The sequence below is a fragment of the Heterodontus francisci genome, chromosome 30 (genome assembly GCF_036365525.1).
Source record: "Heterodontus francisci isolate sHetFra1 chromosome 30, sHetFra1.hap1, whole genome shotgun sequence".
Lineage (NCBI taxonomy): Eukaryota > Metazoa > Chordata > Chondrichthyes > Heterodontiformes > Heterodontidae > Heterodontus > Heterodontus francisci.
The window spans coordinates 45,358,641-45,376,635 of NC_090400.1; the positions used below are offsets into that span (position 1 = coordinate 45,358,641).

At 43.2% G+C, this 17,995-nt stretch overlaps 1 protein-coding gene across 1 annotated transcript in view; it reads right to left on the bottom strand.

Annotated features, from left to right (window-relative positions):
- Positions 1-10,169: 10,169 nt before the first annotated feature.
- Positions 10,170-17,995, bottom strand: part of LOC137346517 (TNF receptor-associated factor 4-like) — an 89,440-nt gene continuing 81,614 nt past the window's right edge. Inside the window, exons 5-7 of the mRNA XM_068009986.1 lie at positions 16,820-16,981; positions 15,822-15,977; positions 10,170-12,380 (exon numbers count right to left, since the gene is read on the bottom strand). Of these exons, the coding sequence (XP_067866087.1) occupies positions 11,748-12,380; positions 15,822-15,977; positions 16,820-16,981 (951 nt within the window). The 3' untranslated portion in view covers positions 10,170-11,747. The remainder of the gene's footprint in view (positions 12,381-15,821; positions 15,978-16,819; positions 16,982-17,995) is intronic.

Consider the following 17,995-nt stretch of genomic DNA (forward strand, 5'->3'; position numbering starts at 1 on the left):
AACTGGGAGCCAAAGTAGGTCATAGAGCACCGGGCAGGTGGGTGAATGGGATCTGGTGTGTGAGTTAAAACATGGGCAGCGATGGTGACAATGGAAGTAGCGAGGCTGCATGATATAACAAGGTTGAAGGGATGGATGTGAATATGGATAGGAGAGTTTTTCTGGAGGGGGAGATTTAGGAAGGACAACAGGACAATAAACTTAGAGGAGAGAGAGCAAGAAGAATTGAGATGGAGGTTGAAATCACCGAGGATGAGAAGTCACTCAGCATGGAGGCAAACGGAGAAAAACAGAGAAGATATTTCAGGAAGAAATTTGTGATCCCTGATTTGGGTGGTACAGAACAAGGATTTTAAAAGAGACACATGAGAGGTAGAACAAGGTGAGATGCTTAAAGGAGAAGTTGCCAGAGGAGTGGAGAGAAAGAACAAGGTATGATATAAAGATAAGGACTACACTACCACCATGGTGGTTTGAGCAAAGCAAATGGTGGAAAGTATAGCCAGGCAGTGAAGCTTCAGGCGTGGTGGATAATCTGCTACATACACCAGCAGCCCTCCTGTACGTCACCCACGAAAGACTGACTTGCATTTATGTAGCGCCATTCATGACCACAGGCCGTCCCACAGCGTTTAAGTACTTTTTGAAGTGTAACCCGGCAGCCAATTTTCACACAGCAAGCTCCCAGAAACAACAATGTGATAATGACCAGATAATCTGTTTTTTTGTGATGTTAATTGAGGGATAAATATTGGACAGGACACCAGGGATAACTCCCTTGCTCTTCTGTGAAATAATGCCATGGGATGCTTTCCATCCATCTGCAAGGGCCTCAGTTTAATGTCTCATCCGAAAGGCAGCACCTCTGACAGTGCAGCATTCCCTCAGTCTTGTGCTGGAGTGTCAGCTTAGATTTTTGTGCTCAAGTCCTGGAGTGGGACTTGTGACTATTCTTCATGTCTGAGCTCAAACAGGCCAAGAAGAAAGACTTGCATTAATACAAGAATTAGAGTACCTCAGTACCATCTCAAAGAGCTATTTGTGTAATTATTTTGCAGTATATTTATCATCTTTATGTGGCAGCAGACATTTTGCACATGGGAAGATCCGACAAACGTCAGTGAGAGAAATGATCAGCTAACCTGTTTTTGGTGGTTTTGGCCACAACAGCAGGAGAGCTATGATGCTTGTTTGAGTTGTGCCATAGTCAATAGACAGTCAGGACCTCAATTTAATGTTTCAACCTAAGGGTAGCAGTTCTTCCAATCAGCATTTTAGAGTCAGTCCATCCTGTGTGCTCTAGCCCTGCCCTGGACTAGCACTTCAACCCACATCCTTCTCAACTTGAAGGCCAAATTCAAATTGAGCTCAGCTGCTATTCAGAGGTGTGTCTGTGTGTTGGGTGGGGAGGGGGTGGGGGGGGGGGGGGGGGGGAGGTTTGGGGTGACAGCTCAGGGGCAGGGGTGGTGGTGCAAAGTATTACAGCCAAACATAATTCTGTCCCCATCAGTAGTCCAGGGGCACATACTTTGCAGTGGGGAGCACATGAATAGTGGCAAGAAACAGGAATGCTGGCTGTTGCTTCTGCCTTTCAGCTCAAGGACACTAAGGACTCGTGTAGCATGTCTGCTGCCATCCCAGTTGAGATCAGCTGGCCTAGCATTGACCCGGACTGAAATGGAGCCTTCGCAGTCCCTATTGGCAGTGGTCCACATTGGAGGGTGCATTTGCCAACTGAGCCATCAAGACCATTCCTCTTTAAAACTTGCAAATAGAATGCCAAGGAATTTAGATCTACTTCCTTCCAATGACTCATTTTTATCATTCTGCCTAAGCAGGACAAACTAGTTTGAAATGGAATGTTTTGCATTTAACGAGTGTTTTTTTAATCTTTCAGAATTGGCAGGATATTGTTACTAGTTGATGGTAACACCACTCTGACATCCACAAGGAACCAGTTTCTCTTTATTTACTATCTAAGCCCTTCCTGATTTTAAACACCTCTATCAAATCTCCTCAAAGCCTTCTCTGTTATAAGGAGAACAACCCTAGCTTCTCCAGTCTATCCGTGTAACTGTAATCCCTCATCCGTGGAACCATTCAGGTATAGTTTTTGTAACCCCTTCAAAACCTTCACATCCTTCTTGAAGTGTGGTGTCCAAAATTGGACACAATACTCTAGCTGGGGCCAAACTAATGCTTTATATAGGTTTATCATAGAATCATAGAATAGTTACAGCACAGAAGGAGGTCATTCGTGCATCCATACCAGATCTCTGTGCAACTTAAGAGTACAAAAGCCAGCAAGTTATGCTCTGTCTCACTGCCTGATAGGGTGGTGCATACAGATTCAATAGTAGCCTTTGAGAGGGAATTAAATAAAGACTTGAGGTTGAAAAAATTGTAGAGATATGGGGAAAGAGCAGGGAAATAGGAGTAAGTGGATTACTCTTCAAGAGCTGGCACAAACGCAATGGGCCGAATGGCTTCCTTCTGTGCTGTGCAATTCTATAAGGATATTACAAACAGTGAAATACTGAAGGACTGCCATTGAAGGCAGCTACACACAACTCTGGAAAGCACCCATTCTCTAAAGACATAACAGCACTGGAAACCCACACTTTGTCTGGAAGACTGGGAACAAACCTGAGACCTTCCTGGTTTTCAGAGTTCAGAGTGACAGAGACTTTACCTCTGTCCCATCAAGAGGCATCCTGGTAACGTTTGAACTTTAATTTTAGTCTTGATATTGTCAGAAAAGGGTTAACCATGAATTTCAACATTTTGTTAACATTAAAATATTTAATCAGTGTCTTATCCCATGTCACTCTGAACAGCCTCAAAGTAATCCTGAAATATACCAGGGCTCTTGAAAAAAAAGACTTACATTTATATAGTGCCTTTCACGATCTTGGGACATCCCAAAGTACTTTATATCCAATTAAGTATGTTTTTTGGAAGTGCAGTCACTTGTACTATAGGAAATGTACATTCATCCAACTCACATCCCGGACAAGGGACAATATTTTCAGGGCTGCAGGGAAGGAGCAGAGGAGCGGAATTAATTTCACACGACCACTCAGTTCCAGACCTCCAAACATGGACAAGAGCTGAATTCCAGAGTGAGGTGAGAGTGACATCAAGGCAGCCTTTAGCCAAGTGTTATCAAGAGCCCCAGTAAAATTGAATCAGTGAGAATCAGGGGAAACTCTCCACTGGCCTGAGTCATACCTAGCACAAAGGAATATGGTTGTGAATGTTGGAGGCTGAACATTTCAGCCAAAGGACATCACTGCAGGAGTTTCTCAGGGCATGTCTTAGGCCCAACCATCTTCAGCTGTTTCATCAATGGCCTCTCTCCATCATACGATCAGAAATGGGATTGTTCGCTGATAATTGAACAGTGTTCAATTCCAATTGCCACTCCTCAGATAATGAAGCAGTCCATGCCATCATGCAACAAAACCTGAACAACATTTAGGTTGGGCTGATAAGTGGCAAGTAACATTCATACCACACAAGCACCAGGCAATGACCATCTTCAACAAGAATCAACCGCCTCCATTTGACATTCAACAGCATTATCATGTCTGAATCCCTGCCATCAACACTCTGGAGATCATCATTGACCAGAAACTTAACTGGACCAGCCATATATATACCGTGGTGATAAGAGCAGGTTAGAGACTGGGAATTCTGCAGTGAGTAACTCACTTTCTGACTCCCCAAAGTCTATCTAATATCCACAAGGCATAAGTCAGGAGTGTGATGGAATACTCTCCATTTGTCTGGATGAGTGCTGCACCAACAACACTCAAGAAGTTCAACACCATCCAGGACAAAGCAGCCCGCTTGATCGGCACCCCATCCACCACCGACGCACAGCAGCAGCAATGTGTCCCATCTACAAAATGCAGTGCAGCAACCCACCAATGCTCCTTCAACAGCACCTTCCAAACCCACATCCTCTACCACCTAGAAGAACAAGGGCAGCAGACATATGGAAACACCACCACCTGCAAGTTCCCCTCCAAGTCGCACACCATCCTGACCTAGAACTATGTCACCGTTCCTTCATTGTGGCTGGGTCAAAATCCCGGAACTTCCTCCCTTACAGCACTGTGGATGTACTTACACCAAATGGGCAGCAGCATTTCAAGAAGGCAGCTCTCCAACACCTTCTCAACAACAAATAGTGATAGGCATTAAATGTTGGCCTTGCCAGCAACATCCACATCCATGAATGAATAGGACAAAACTGGAAAGCTCTTTCAAAGAGCTTGCACAGGCCTGATGGGCCAAATTACCTCCTCCTGTGCTGTATAATTCCACTGAGGATATATTGCGCCTTTGGCAAAATGCTGCTGATTGTCTTACACCCCTTTACTTAGAGGCTTTATTCCATTCTAGAATTATTTTAATGACTTGGATCAAAATCAATATCAATGCAGCAGTGATGAAAGCAGCTGAGTGATGATTCTAACAGCTGGGTACGATGTGGAGTTACTCACTCCTGCTGCACACTGGGAATAGAAGCTCCCACTTCCAGGTCTTGATGTCAAACTGGCTTATAACGTAGTATAATTGCACCAGGTTGATATAACAAGCTTCCACAAGTTCTAATATAGCTGCCCTGATGGGTTACTTTGGAACAAGGCAGGATGGATCATGAGAGGTAGTTTTGATCAATGTCTCCGACGGCAATGGAAATCCAAAAAGGAACATCTTCAGACTGCCCATGGTTTAAATTGCTAGTGGGTCAAGTGACGAAAGGGTTTTGTCTCACCAAGCACAAGCAAGAGAGGCAGGTTGATGGCTGTCCAGTTTGGACCATCCCTAACCACATGGGAATGTAACAGCTGCCAGGAATAATCATTGTTTGGAATATTAAAGGAATTGCACACTTGCAGTCATTTCTCTGTGGATTAAGTTCATGTAGAAATAACTCCACAAGGACAGGGCAGATTCTACAGCAAAGGGAGCTACATACATTGTTTGTTTCTAGTATAGAATGATAACTACAGTACATTATTTAACCTAAACGACATGCAGCAGTCACTGAATAATAGGATACAGGGATCACAATAGGAGTCCCAACACTTACTTCCTGAGACTCAAGTGTCAGATACTTTCAGAAGGGAGAAACATCCACTGGGGAGGGTGTAGAGAAAAACAATTGTCCTTAGTGTAAAAGGGAATAGTTATGAGAAGTGTCATGCAGACTCCCACCTGCCAAGAATGAGGCATATTAATTTTGTCATTTGAACATTGATTTTAAACTGTTGCTGGAGTAAAGAAATGACTTGTTTGAAGATCACCAGACACTGGGTTGGCAGGACATTTGCAGTCTCCCTCCTGACTCTCTCTCGCTCGCTTTCTCCCCAACTCACGGAAGACACGTAAGCCTGGAGAGAGAAAAGACTCTGACATCAAAACAAGTTGGAGCGTGCACTGGGCCCCAACGAATTGCAAGATGTACCAGCAACCAAAGACTCCACAGCAAACTTAAAGAACTATAACTACCAGATATTGCTCAAACTTTTCCCCTTTTATTCCTTCTACTTTTTCTATCTCTATCTGCGTGCGAGTTTATTGCGTACGCATGCTAGTGTGGTCGCGTCGCATATTCGTAGTCATAAACCAGATTAGAGTTTAAGATTAATAAACTTGCACCTTTCTTGTTTAAATCAGAGGAAATCTGTCTGATTTCCTTGCCTGACAATTGGAGCAATGAACAAGGAATCACTGAGGGGGAGCTAAAAACACGGTGTTTCTAAAATTAAACCCTGTTACGGTTAAACCAGGCAAAGGCTGAGAGGGAACCCCAGGACCCCTCCTCACCTGGTTGTAACAGAAAGGATTAGAAAAGCTTAAATTGTACAGTCCAGAGATGTTAAAACAGGACCTCATACATGTGTACAATTTAATGTAACAGTATACAGGAATATTACTTCAAGACAAATCAAGCCAATAGACAAGCGAACAAGGTTAAATTAGTAAAGGATAAATATAGGAACGTAGGAGCAGGAATAGGCCATTCAGCCCATCGAGCCAATATGATCAAGGCTGATGATCCACTTCAATGCCTTTTTCCCCCACACGATCCTCATCCTTATGTCATTTGCATTTAGAAATCTGTCAATCGCTGCTAAAACAAACTCAACTACTGAGCTGCCACAGCCCTCTGAGGTACTTAAGAACATAAGAAATAGGAGCAGGAATAGGCCATTCAGCCCCTCAAGCCTGCCCCACCATTCAATAAGATCATGGCTGATCTGTCCCAGGCCTCAACTCCTCTTTCGGGCCTGCTCCACATAACCCTCTACTCCCCAAGATTTCAAAACGTCTATCCACCTCCTCCTTAAATAACGGCCCTCGTCTCAGCTCCCATAATTCCAAGAGATGAAGAATTGAAAAGATACGACAGACAATTTGTTTAGCAACACCGCCAAATCACAAAGCTCTATTGGGTCCTGTTCTCCTCTGCTAAAACTGCTCAATATTACTGGATCATCCTGCAATGAGAAGACAACCCCCGTCTTCTTTACTCTACTTCACACCGTCTTCTTAAACTTCACTCCCCTGTCTCCTCCACCCTCACCTCCAACAATAAGTGTGAGGAGCTCATGGACTTCTTTGTCACTAAGATGAGACCATCTGATCAGCTGCCTCTTCCACTTCCCTCCTTTCCCCTAGCCCAACGGGGTAAACCTTTTCTAAAGATCCCCCTCTGCCCTAACTCTGAACTCACATCTTTCTCTAATTTCTCTCCTATCTCCCTTCATGCCCTCTCTGAGCTCATCCTGTCCATGAAACCCATCTCCTTTCCTTCCGCAACACCCTGGTCCACTCCTCCATAACTCCCGAGAGAATTCCAAAGATTCACAACCCTCTGAGTAAAGAAATTTTTCCTCATCTCTGTCTTAAGTGGCTTCCCCCTTATTTTGAAATTGTGTCCCCTGGTTCGAGACTCACCAGCCAGGGGAACAGCTTAGCTGCATCTACCCTGTCTATCCCTTTAAGTATTTTGTAGGTTTCAATGAGATCACCTCTCATTCTTCGAAACCCTAGAGAATACAGGCCCAATTTCCCCAATCTCGCTTCAGAGGACAGTCCCGCCATCCTGGGGCCAAGTCTGGTGAACCTTCGTTGCACTCCCTCTATGACAATAATATCCTTCCTAAGGCGAGGGGACCAAAATCGCACACAGTACTTCAGGTGCGGTCTAACCACGATTCTATACAATTGAAACAAGACTTCACTACTCTTGTACTCAAAACCTCTTGCGATAAAGGCTAACATGCCATTAGCCTTCCCATTTGCTTGCTGCACCTGCATGTTAGCTTTCAGTGACTTATTGACAGGGAAACCCAGGTCCCTTTATACATCTACACTTTCTAATCTACCATTTAAGAAATACTCCTACATCTGTTCCTCCTACCAAAGTGGATAACCTCACATTTTTCCACATTATATTCCGTCTACCACGTTCTTGCCCACTCACTAAGTCTGTCCAAATCCCCTTGAAGCTGCTTTGCATCTTCCTCACAACACACATTCCCACCTAGTTTTGTCATCCGTGAATTTGGAAATATTACGTTTGGTCCCCACATCCAAATCATTGATATATATTGTGAACAGCTGGGGCCCAAGCACTGATCCCTGCAGTACCCCACTAGGCACAGCCTGCCAATGCGAGAATGACCCGTTTGTTCCTACTCCCTGATTTCTGCCCGTTAACCAATCCTTAATCTATGCTAGTATATTTCCTGTCCCATGTGCTTTAATTTTGCTAACCAACCTCCTGTGGGGGACTTTATCAAAAGCCTTCTGAAAATCCAAGTACACGGCATCCAACTCTCCTTTAACAATTCTGTTGGTAACATCCTCAAAAAAACTCAACAGGTTCATCAAACATGATTTCCCATTCATAAATCCATGTTGACAATGCCCACTCAAGGTTTTTTGTTGAAAAATAAAGCTTTGAATGAATAAAAGGCTGTTTCAAAGACTTCAAATGACACTATGGCATGAGGAACATGAAAAATACAGTTTTTAACCACAATGTGAATTTAAGGATAGTATGAGAGATTATCTTCAGTGGGTAGAATGGCCTTTTCTAGTCCTAGGTTATTTTATTTTCCCCATGTGGACGGGGGAAATTTAAGCACACACTAGCCCAAGATACTTTGTCCACCTTCTGGTGGTCAGTTAGAGAGGCACCTCAGAAATCTGAGGGCAGACTGTCTGCTCTCTTTGGAGACAAAAAGATCTTAAAATAAAATTTAAAAATGCTCCACAGTAATTCTACTGGTTAAGGCAGTGAAGGAATGACCCCAGAAATGCTTACAGGACAGATCAAATTAGAGGTGAAAGGTACTAAGTTGTTGAACTAAACAGACCCACCACAAAGGTGCCAAGTTCAATCAGCTTAACTGATTGTAGACAGGATAACATTAGAGGTGCTACAAAATAGCCTGTCAACCAGGGTAAACAGCACTGCAGAACTGGACTTTAGCAAGATGTCACTGGCTTCAGAAGGAAGAAAGTGATTTTTTGTTTAGATTTTTGTCAATTCTTTGTCTCGAGTTGTCTCTCAGCTGAGGTAGCCATCAGGACCTCACAACTCACTTCAATGCCATCAGGCTATGGAGGGAAAGTACTTACAGCTCTGCCTCTATGGCCAGTGATGGAAAAGCAGTTGTGTAGAGTGGTTGAGGTTAGGGCTCCAATTGCAAAATGGCCCATCAGCATTGGTTTTCTCTCAAAGAAGGTAAGCCACTTAGGCAAGGTACCAAATGGATCAATGGTGTTGCAGAGATTTTGAATTAAAATGGTCAGCAGTCTGTGAATTATCGATAGCTAAATACAATGACCTCAGTTTTCTGATCACGATGTCACAGGTAACCCATGAGTAGAAAGCCAAGGCCCTCCCTGTACAAACCTCAACCCTAGTAGCATGAAGAAAGCCTCTTTAAAGTTTTGCACCACCACATTGATGTAAAACACCATCTGTGAACTGGGATTAAGCACTATTCAAATCTGCACAGAAGAGAACATGGTGGATTAAGCAGCAACCAGTACAAGTTAATTGATTGAGATGGGAGGTATTGGCTGTTTAGGAGAGTGGTGTATTGTTGTTGCATGTCATTTATGTTGGAATTGCTTCTATTCAGGGCCAATGCAGTATTGAAATCTTCAGGCAGTTTCATTGTGCTGAACGTTGTTTGCATTTCAAGAGTTATCGACAGTGGAAAGCATGCAGTCAATATCAATCACACTTCTCCAAGTCCTCGAGCTTGACCCCACCAGCAACTTTTAAACCTTTGCACCATGAATGTTTCCTGCAGATTTTCAGCTCCAACAGTGGCATTTTCCACTGACAACTTTTATTTTGGGTCAAAACATCATGAATTTTATACTATGCCAGTTTTACAATGGAAAGTCTGTTTTGAAGTAGCATTGGAAATAGATCACTCATCCACTGCTATATAAAATAAATAAATGGGACAAAAAAACAGCCAGGGTCGATGTGCCCAATTACTGATACGAGACTCCTGCTGCAAACTGCACATCATGTGAAGACAGGCCTGGGATTAATGGTGATGCTGTCCCACAGTTGCTAACGCCCATTATATGGCCATGTACATGAAGGATGGCCACTTGGATTCACATATTGGTGGGCTTTGAGGTGATGGTTCTGGTTTCAAGTCCCACTCCACAGACTTGAGCACATATCCCAGGCTGACAGATAGGCCTCTACTGAGGGAGTGCTCCACCATCTGATGTGCTGTCTTTCAGATGAGACTGTAAACAGAGGCTCCAACTGCCCTCTTCGGTGGACGCAAAGAAATCCCATGGCACTATTCAAAGAACAGCAGGGAATTTGCCCCAGTGTCCTGGTCAATATTTATCCCTCAACCATCACTAAAATGGATTATCTGGTTATCACATTATCTTTCTGTTCACAAATTGGAGGCTACATTAACAGTGATTACACTTCGAAAAGTACTTCATTGACTGTTAAGCACTTTGGGATGCCCTGAGGTTGTGAAAGGTGAAACATAAATGCAAATCTTTCTGTTAGCCCTGATGCCCAATTCTTTTTTCATAAAAATTGTACATGACAATAACTGCCTTATCTGACAAGAATGATAACTAAAATAAAGTTTTGCATGAATACACATTTTATTTCGAAAAAGACAACGTACAGGCAATCATCTCTTATTCAGGCTTTCAAACACATCTACCTCAATGATCAACAACAGAGCTAAAAAATAAATAGCTTTAGAAGGGAAATCATACATGGGAGTCATGTAAAGCAGAAGACTACTTTCAAAAATTCCAAATGGATTTAACTGATCCATAAAATGGAATTACCTCAACATGCCACTGAGATTTTTCCAGCTTTTCATTATTTATTACAAAAACGCTCTAGTCCCTATCCTACTACAAAACAGTTGAAGTCCTAGACATAGTTTTATTTAAAATATACAGCTTTAGAAAATTCTTCAGTTTTCAAAATCATTGAACATGGACATTGACAAACAGTTTGCACCTGGTATTGTTTGAACTAACAAAGGATTCGGACTTCTCAGAGAGAGAGCACGCAGGGAGAGAGAAAGAAAAAAGAAAAAACCAATATTAGCATTATATATTAGTAACTTTGACTATTCACATCTTTGAATCCTGGCATTTACTTATTGCACATGCCTTAATTTATTAAAAGCATTTTAATGGGTGTTTCTGAACAATCAGCCATGGTCAAAATCGCAACATAAACTAGGCCCAACATTTTCTGTATATAAAATGTCACTTCTCATTTTAAAAAAAAAATAACACTGGGATGAAAATAAAGGTGTCTCCTACCCTGTCCCTCAGGACGTTTCTCTCCCACTTTGTTTTAAAAGGCTGACTGAAAGCTGGCTACAAGTACTCCTTTTTTTAAAAATGCAGCAGAGAAAGGCAGCACTTTCCCTTCAAAATCAGTTTAATGTGACTAATACTGAAGACTGGGTTATGTTTGATCACCTGAGAGGCCAACTTTCACCAGCTTAAATTACAGTACACAGACAAAGACATACAAACTCTTTTGGCAGCGCGAGTATCAGCCTGAAGTTAACCCTTCTGTGTTGTTGGCCGTTGCTATTGAGAAAGAAGTTGTACCCATTCCCCTCAAATGGACACTCTTACACTGCCCCAAGCCCTCTGAATCCACACCTCCCTAAAACATGTCCTTGGACAAAGTTATAAGCTGTCTGAACAAAAGTGTTGCCTTCTAAACCCAAATACACCTTCAGACTTGAACAAACTCCCCCTCCCATCTCTTCCCTCCCCACTTGTCACGAGTTTTCGAACCAACCCTGGGAATATTTATAAGGTTGAATGATGTCTTGCGATCATATAGCTTGCAATGTCCCCAAATGAGAAGCAGACCGCTCCAACTGTGACCAGAGACACAGACACTATGGCAAATCAATACAGACACACAGTTTTTAAAAAAAAACATTGTAGAGGTATTCTTTGTCTCCCTGAAGTGGGCAGACCCAGTATCTAAATATCATGCCAATTTATGCATGCACAGTAGGCAACGTTCATAGTGCACAGTGGAGAAATCTCAAAAGTACCTCAGAAATTTTGGTTCTCGAGCAACTCGTTTGTATCACAATATATATATATGCATGTGTATAAAAAAAAAAGCTTTTAATGATAGAGGAGCAATTGGTCCATTTCCTTCCAGTCCGTGTTCAAGCTATAATCTTTTGCGGGATCTCCACAGAAGCTCTGATAAAGATGGAATTGTCCCTGATGTAGTTCCTCTTCTTGATCTCCTCGTGAGAAATGAATTTGGGATATCCAAAGCCAAGTGTGCTTTCATCCATGGAGTTCCTGGAGTTTAGAGGCCTCTGGAAGTTCTTCCAGTTGGGGTCAGGGGTGAAGGTTTCTGTGATGTGCTGTGGTTTAGAGAGGGATGGGTCACTCTGGTCCATAATGGAGAAGGTCACCTTGTAAGAGAAGGGCCACTCTAGCAGGTTGTCGTATTCGCCTGGCAGGACACGGATGTAGACTGACAAGTGGGTTCCCTCCCCACTTCCATTTCCATTGAGAAACGCGGATACTTGCAGCTTGTAGCCATATCGATGGGTGTAAAACGGGGGGCTGAAAAACTCATAGTTGTTGCGCAACTTGGCTTCCTGCATCTTACGCAAGTAGTCTGTTATTTTCCAGATCAAGACACCGTCGCTGCCAACTGAGAGCTCCTCCACCTCCCGCCGTAGCTCCAAGATATCTTGGCGCTGACGATTCACAAGACTGCACATTATGTTCAGGTGCACTTTCATACTTTCATCAATGTGTCTGCTCATGGCAATCTTGTGGCACTAGAGTAGAAGACACAAAGAGTCAATTAGCCAGATCCTCGACCCGTTGTCTGGTAGTTCAACGTCCAGTTTGAAGTTACAGAAGACAGAATGTCTTTCATACACAAATTAAAAGCAGTATCAAATTGCACAAGGTCACTGTTTTTCCCTCCAATTTTCTCCCCTCATTTCTAGAGGTTACTGCCTGTTGCTAGGATACAGTTCTTTTTGTAGTTTAACCAAGTAGTCATTTATGTGCAAGCTCAGACAGTGAGTCTTATCAGGACGTTTGATCATGGGGATGGGATGGGAACTGTTCTAGGGTAGGAGCAATCAGAGCCCAAATTTGGCCAAATGCATTTTCCAGCAAATTTCTTCATGGCGGTGGGGTGGGGTGGGGGGATGGGGAGCAGGATCTCGAACATCTGTAGAAACCCATCACCATGTGGAAGAGTTTACATATGTCACATATTCTAGACATGTAGAGAGTCCATTTTCTCAATATAGGGTGTGCTCTCTCTCCCCATAGGGAGACCCTCCAGTCCAGCTAAAACCCCACAACTTAAGTGTCCAGCTAAAAGCACACAACTCAACAACAGGAGGGCTTCCTGGGTGCGAATCAAAGCCCAACTTCAGGGATTCTGGACCACAAGAAATAGGAGCAGGGGTGGACCATATGGCCTATCAAGCCTGTTCCGCCATTCAACACAATCAAGTTTGATCTTCAACTCCACTTTCCTGCCCACTCACCATATCCCTCGATTCTGAGACACACCAAAAATCTGTCTATCCCAGGTGTATTCAACGATGTAGCATCCACAATCCTCTGGGGGAGAAAATTCCAAAGACTCTCAACCTTTTGAGCAAAGTAATTTCTCCTTATCTCAGTCCCAAGTGATCAACCCCTTATCCTGAGGCTGTGCCATGTTTTAGATTCTGTGACCAGCGGAAACAATCTCTGTCTACCCTATCCAATCCCTTCAGAATCTTGTATGTTTCAATGAGATCACCTCTCATTCTTCTCCAGAGTAGCTTTTAAAAAATTCTGCTTTTCTTACGAACAAGGTGCATATCTTCACACTTCCCTATATTATTTATACTCTATCTGCCATCTTGTTGTCCAGTCACTTAACCTGTCTATATCTTTTTGCAACCTCTGTGTCCTCCCCACAGCTTACCTTTCCACCTACCTTTGTATCAGCAAACTTAGATAATCTCAGTCTCTTCATCTAAGTCATTAATATAGAGTGTAAATAGCCAAGGCCCCAGCACTGATCCTTGCGACACTCCACTATTCACTGCCTGTCACCTTGAAAGTGCCGCATTTATGCCCACTGTTTGCTTTCAGTCCATTAACCAATCATCTATCCATGCTAATATATTACCCCCAACTCCATAAGTGCTTATCTTGCCTATCAATCTTTCATGTGACACCTGTTCAAATGCCTTTTGGGCCAGCTGTCACCTTGGCTGAGATCACTTAATGTAATGTAGCTCAGAGATCAAACATAGTCTGATTCATTTCCACACTGGATAGGACACAACCAACCAAATCATAGGAGAATCTCTTACTTAAACCTCATTTATAAATGGCGAATGAATCCAAGTTAAGCACCCCTCCCTTTTCAGCATCGAGAAATACAGAACACTTCAAGGTAACCGGGTTATCACCTTTCTGCTGTCATTTAAAAAAAAACACGATCTTTAATGTAATTCTTTTGGTTACGACACACATACAGCTCAAGTTCAATACTTAGATTAACAACTCTGACCCAGAGAAATCAATATTAATCTGTGCATTCCATTTTCAACATTGCTAACACAGAGAAACATTAACACGGAGATGCTGACACAGAATTCATGTCTTCCTTCACTGTTAATTTGAATACTGATCCGTGATCAGATACTGCTGACTCTCTGTTGCTTGTCGCTGCTCAGGATTATTACTACATTTATAGAATATAAGTGCCCAGCCTTCCCACTCGCCCCCTCCCACCCCCATCCTTAGGTTATCAAGACCAGTTATCAGAAGCTTTTCCTCTCGTGCCATCAGCTATGAACACTGACAACACCATTACACACATGACTGGCTGCAGGTCACTGGAACAGCATTTATAATAAAATTTTCACCAAATAAATTAACAGTTTCAGACAGTGTAACCTTGACGATGTCATAGCCCGGAGATGAAGAGAATTTCAGCTTGTGAACATCTTAAAAGCACAAGGGTTATGATGAAGTATGTGGACAAGAAATGATTTCCTTTAAATGGAAATGAAAACTGATTTTAATGATATCTGGCTGAGCGTGCTCAGTATAGAGTCTTGGGGGGTTGAGGCAAATCGAATTTTCCACGCCTAACATTCACCCCCCCCCCCCCCTCCCTGCCCAGTTTGAAGCACTTGGAGGGTGAAAAAAGGGACTGAGACTGGTATGGTAGTCCAGTCTCCAACCCTTCCTTTTGTGCTTAAATCTTGGTCGAACCTGGCACGGGAGGAAGCTCCCATCCAAAACAGACAGGGACATTTAAATAGAATGCAAATAGGCACGTGAGTGACATCAGAACTCAGGTATCATTTTGTTGAGAATCCACTGAGCACCCAAAACAAGCGGATTTGAGAGGTGGCATGGCAGCCTTTCCAGATTGGATGGCCAGCACAAGGTCAGTGAGCAACTGAGACTCCGTCAGGGAAGTCCATTTCTTTCCACTTTAGCAGGTGAAGCCAGCAGACCACAGGACAAAAGATGCAGGGAAAACTGCATTAGCATGAGCCTTACAGCCTGCTGTGTCACAGAACCCCCACCCCCAGCCCGCCCCCCCCCCCCCCCTCACCACACCCAGCTTCCACCCCTCCCCCACCCTGTCTCTGATTTGGAGAGGCGTACCCAATTCCCCAGCAGTAATGGTGCTTGGCACCTACCCAGGACACACAGATGAACCAAACAGAGACATACAGCTGGCTATAATTTGAGAAATATAGTCAGGCACCCACAGAAAGCATATTTGCACTCAGCTGAGGGTTGTGGGTTTTTGGGGGAAGGAATAACTTGGGGTTAGGTAATGGAGACAGTTCAATGCCACAGCATTAATGGCATTTAACTTAATAAGCACAAAAAGTATTCACATTTTTTCTTTATAAAAGCAGTAATTGGAACACTGATGTATTTTGGGTAATTGAGGGTTGGAGTTATTTGGTTTCAAACAGAAATTGCTCATTTCCATTTAATTATAGCAAAGTTTGTGTTAAAAAAAAACCTCTACCATTCTAATAATAGCTCCTGCTCTGCAGATACAAAGGAGTAAATGCTGAAATGTGTCTGGCGACAGATGGGAGAAGGAAAGTTTCTCTAGTAGTAGCAACATCATACACATGCACTTCATGGAAAGAAAACTTTCTGCCATGGTTGGAAAAGTCCAAAAGTGTTTACAGGCCCTGAAGCCAAGGCTTCAGTTTAGTTCTTACCCTGTGTTTACAACCTGCATCTTTGAAGGGGCAAAGCACCATGGCAGTGTTGCAGTTGTCCCTCAGGTGATTGGCAAGATCCTCTCTGGCAACGTTTGACATTCCACACTGGTTGGGGCAGACTACTGGGTACCGCGGGCACTGATACTGGTGGTTCTGTTAAAAAAAAAACAAAAAACTTAGGCCAAATCAATCAAATTATTTTTACCTCTCTTTACAGCTACTGATCTATAAAGCACATTTGACACTACTAGAGCAAGTGACCTGTCCTCATAACTCAGCTGCTCATCCCCTAGCAGGGAAGTGTCCTGCATCAACTGTGTCCCCTCTGGTCCATCTGTGACTGGAGATGCAGATGGCCAATATGCAGATTCCCCGTCCACTCAGTCTATCACACACTGCCCAAGTGTGTCATTATGGCACGCTTTAAATTTCTATTCTTCCAGCCTCTAATTTTCACTCAGCTCCCCAGTACCTCATTGAAGCGGCCGTTTCACCTACAAACCTAGACAAGTGTTCACAGACTATTTGACCACGAAGGCCATCACAGCCTGTCTTCACTGTACATCCACACATTTTGCAGCAAAACCAAATCAAAAGCAATTAGGAGAGGGATACGTCCCGTCCTTCTCTTCAGCCTAGGAGCTCCAATGTCAATTGATGCCTTCTACTTAGCTAACTGAACACACACCAAGGACTGACCCTGGATCTTACTGATCTGCACCGTCTGAGGTACTATAAAACACCAGCTTCTCCCAGAACGTGCACTAAACGGCATTTATCTTGGAATCTATATTTCATTCAAGGCTACATTGGACTGTAGCCTTTCCTGAACAGCACCATCTAGTACACACTGGCAACTAGGAAATGATTCCATGTATTGGAAAAGAAGACATCAAACAATTGTGAAAATCATTTGGATGTTGCTAAGCATCAGCATTATTTGCCCTAAGAATCTGAGCACCACTCTTTGGTCCCGCAAAGCAAGGGGGACCAACCTGTATCGTGTCAAACACGAACTCCTTGCCGCAGAACTTGCAGGGCTGTGTGCGTTTCGGACAGTCTGTAAGGCAATGTTGCGATAACAGGCGCCGCATCATTCTGGCCCCGCATTTGTTTTCACAGTATACGCTCTCCTGAGGGCAAATTCCCTGGTGATTCTGTGGGAGAAAAGTAACCACGTGAGTACAATCTCATTTTTCTTAAAAAGGGAGAGCCAAAGGGCTGAACATTTTCAGATCCAATGTCAAACATTAACGAGACTGATCCACAACCTCTTTTACCTGTTAAACAACTAAAAGGTAGATACAATTGAGCTATGGATTATCTCAAGAGCTGTGAAGGAGTGACAGTGCCATGATCTCCAGCCTGACACGTTGCTAGCCAACCCCAACTGCCTAAACTGTGAATCAACGGTATTGCATTACAAGCAATTAATTGAAAAAGGAATCAGAGCGTGTGCAAGAGATAATATCGGAAAGGAACCAATGCTCCAGAGGGTTAGACACTGGCCTTTCACCTTTAGAGTCCAGCCTGAACTAATACGATGAAAGCTGTCTCTATCTGCCAGCTAAAATGAGATGTGCAGAGCCATATCGCACAGCCCACAACTGGTGCGGCAGTTTCTATAGCTTCTGAACAACTAGGCACAGACACGTTCAGTTGTTCTAGGTCATTGCTCACAAACCTTCGGCAGAAAAAGTTTGGTTTAGGTCAGCAAATTAAAGAGCCGTCTCTACTGGTCAGAGCCAACAGATTAACACCACGGCTGACCGCACACTAATGTTATCTCATTTGCTTTACCGCATTGTCATGTGCAGCAGGGTTACTACCAGTGGAAACACTATTGGCAGCCTACTGACTGTACATGTAACTACTGGCGTGAAAAATCCCCTTTTAAAAAGAAAACCATTTAATAGAGGGTTCAATTGATTCAGAAAGCTGAAGACAGGTTTCCTTTATTCACAGTTATACCGAAGAGGGAAAGATTGAGATCAATGAGGCTGCTCCACTTAGCTTCAGATCTGTGGTCTTTCATCTTTTTTCTGATGAAAAGTCACGACCAGGAAAATTAACTGCTTTTCAGAGGCTGCCTGACCTGCTGCTACTTCCAGCAATTTCTGTTTTTATTGCAGATTTCCAGCATCTGCAGTAATATGTTTTTGGTTCCATTT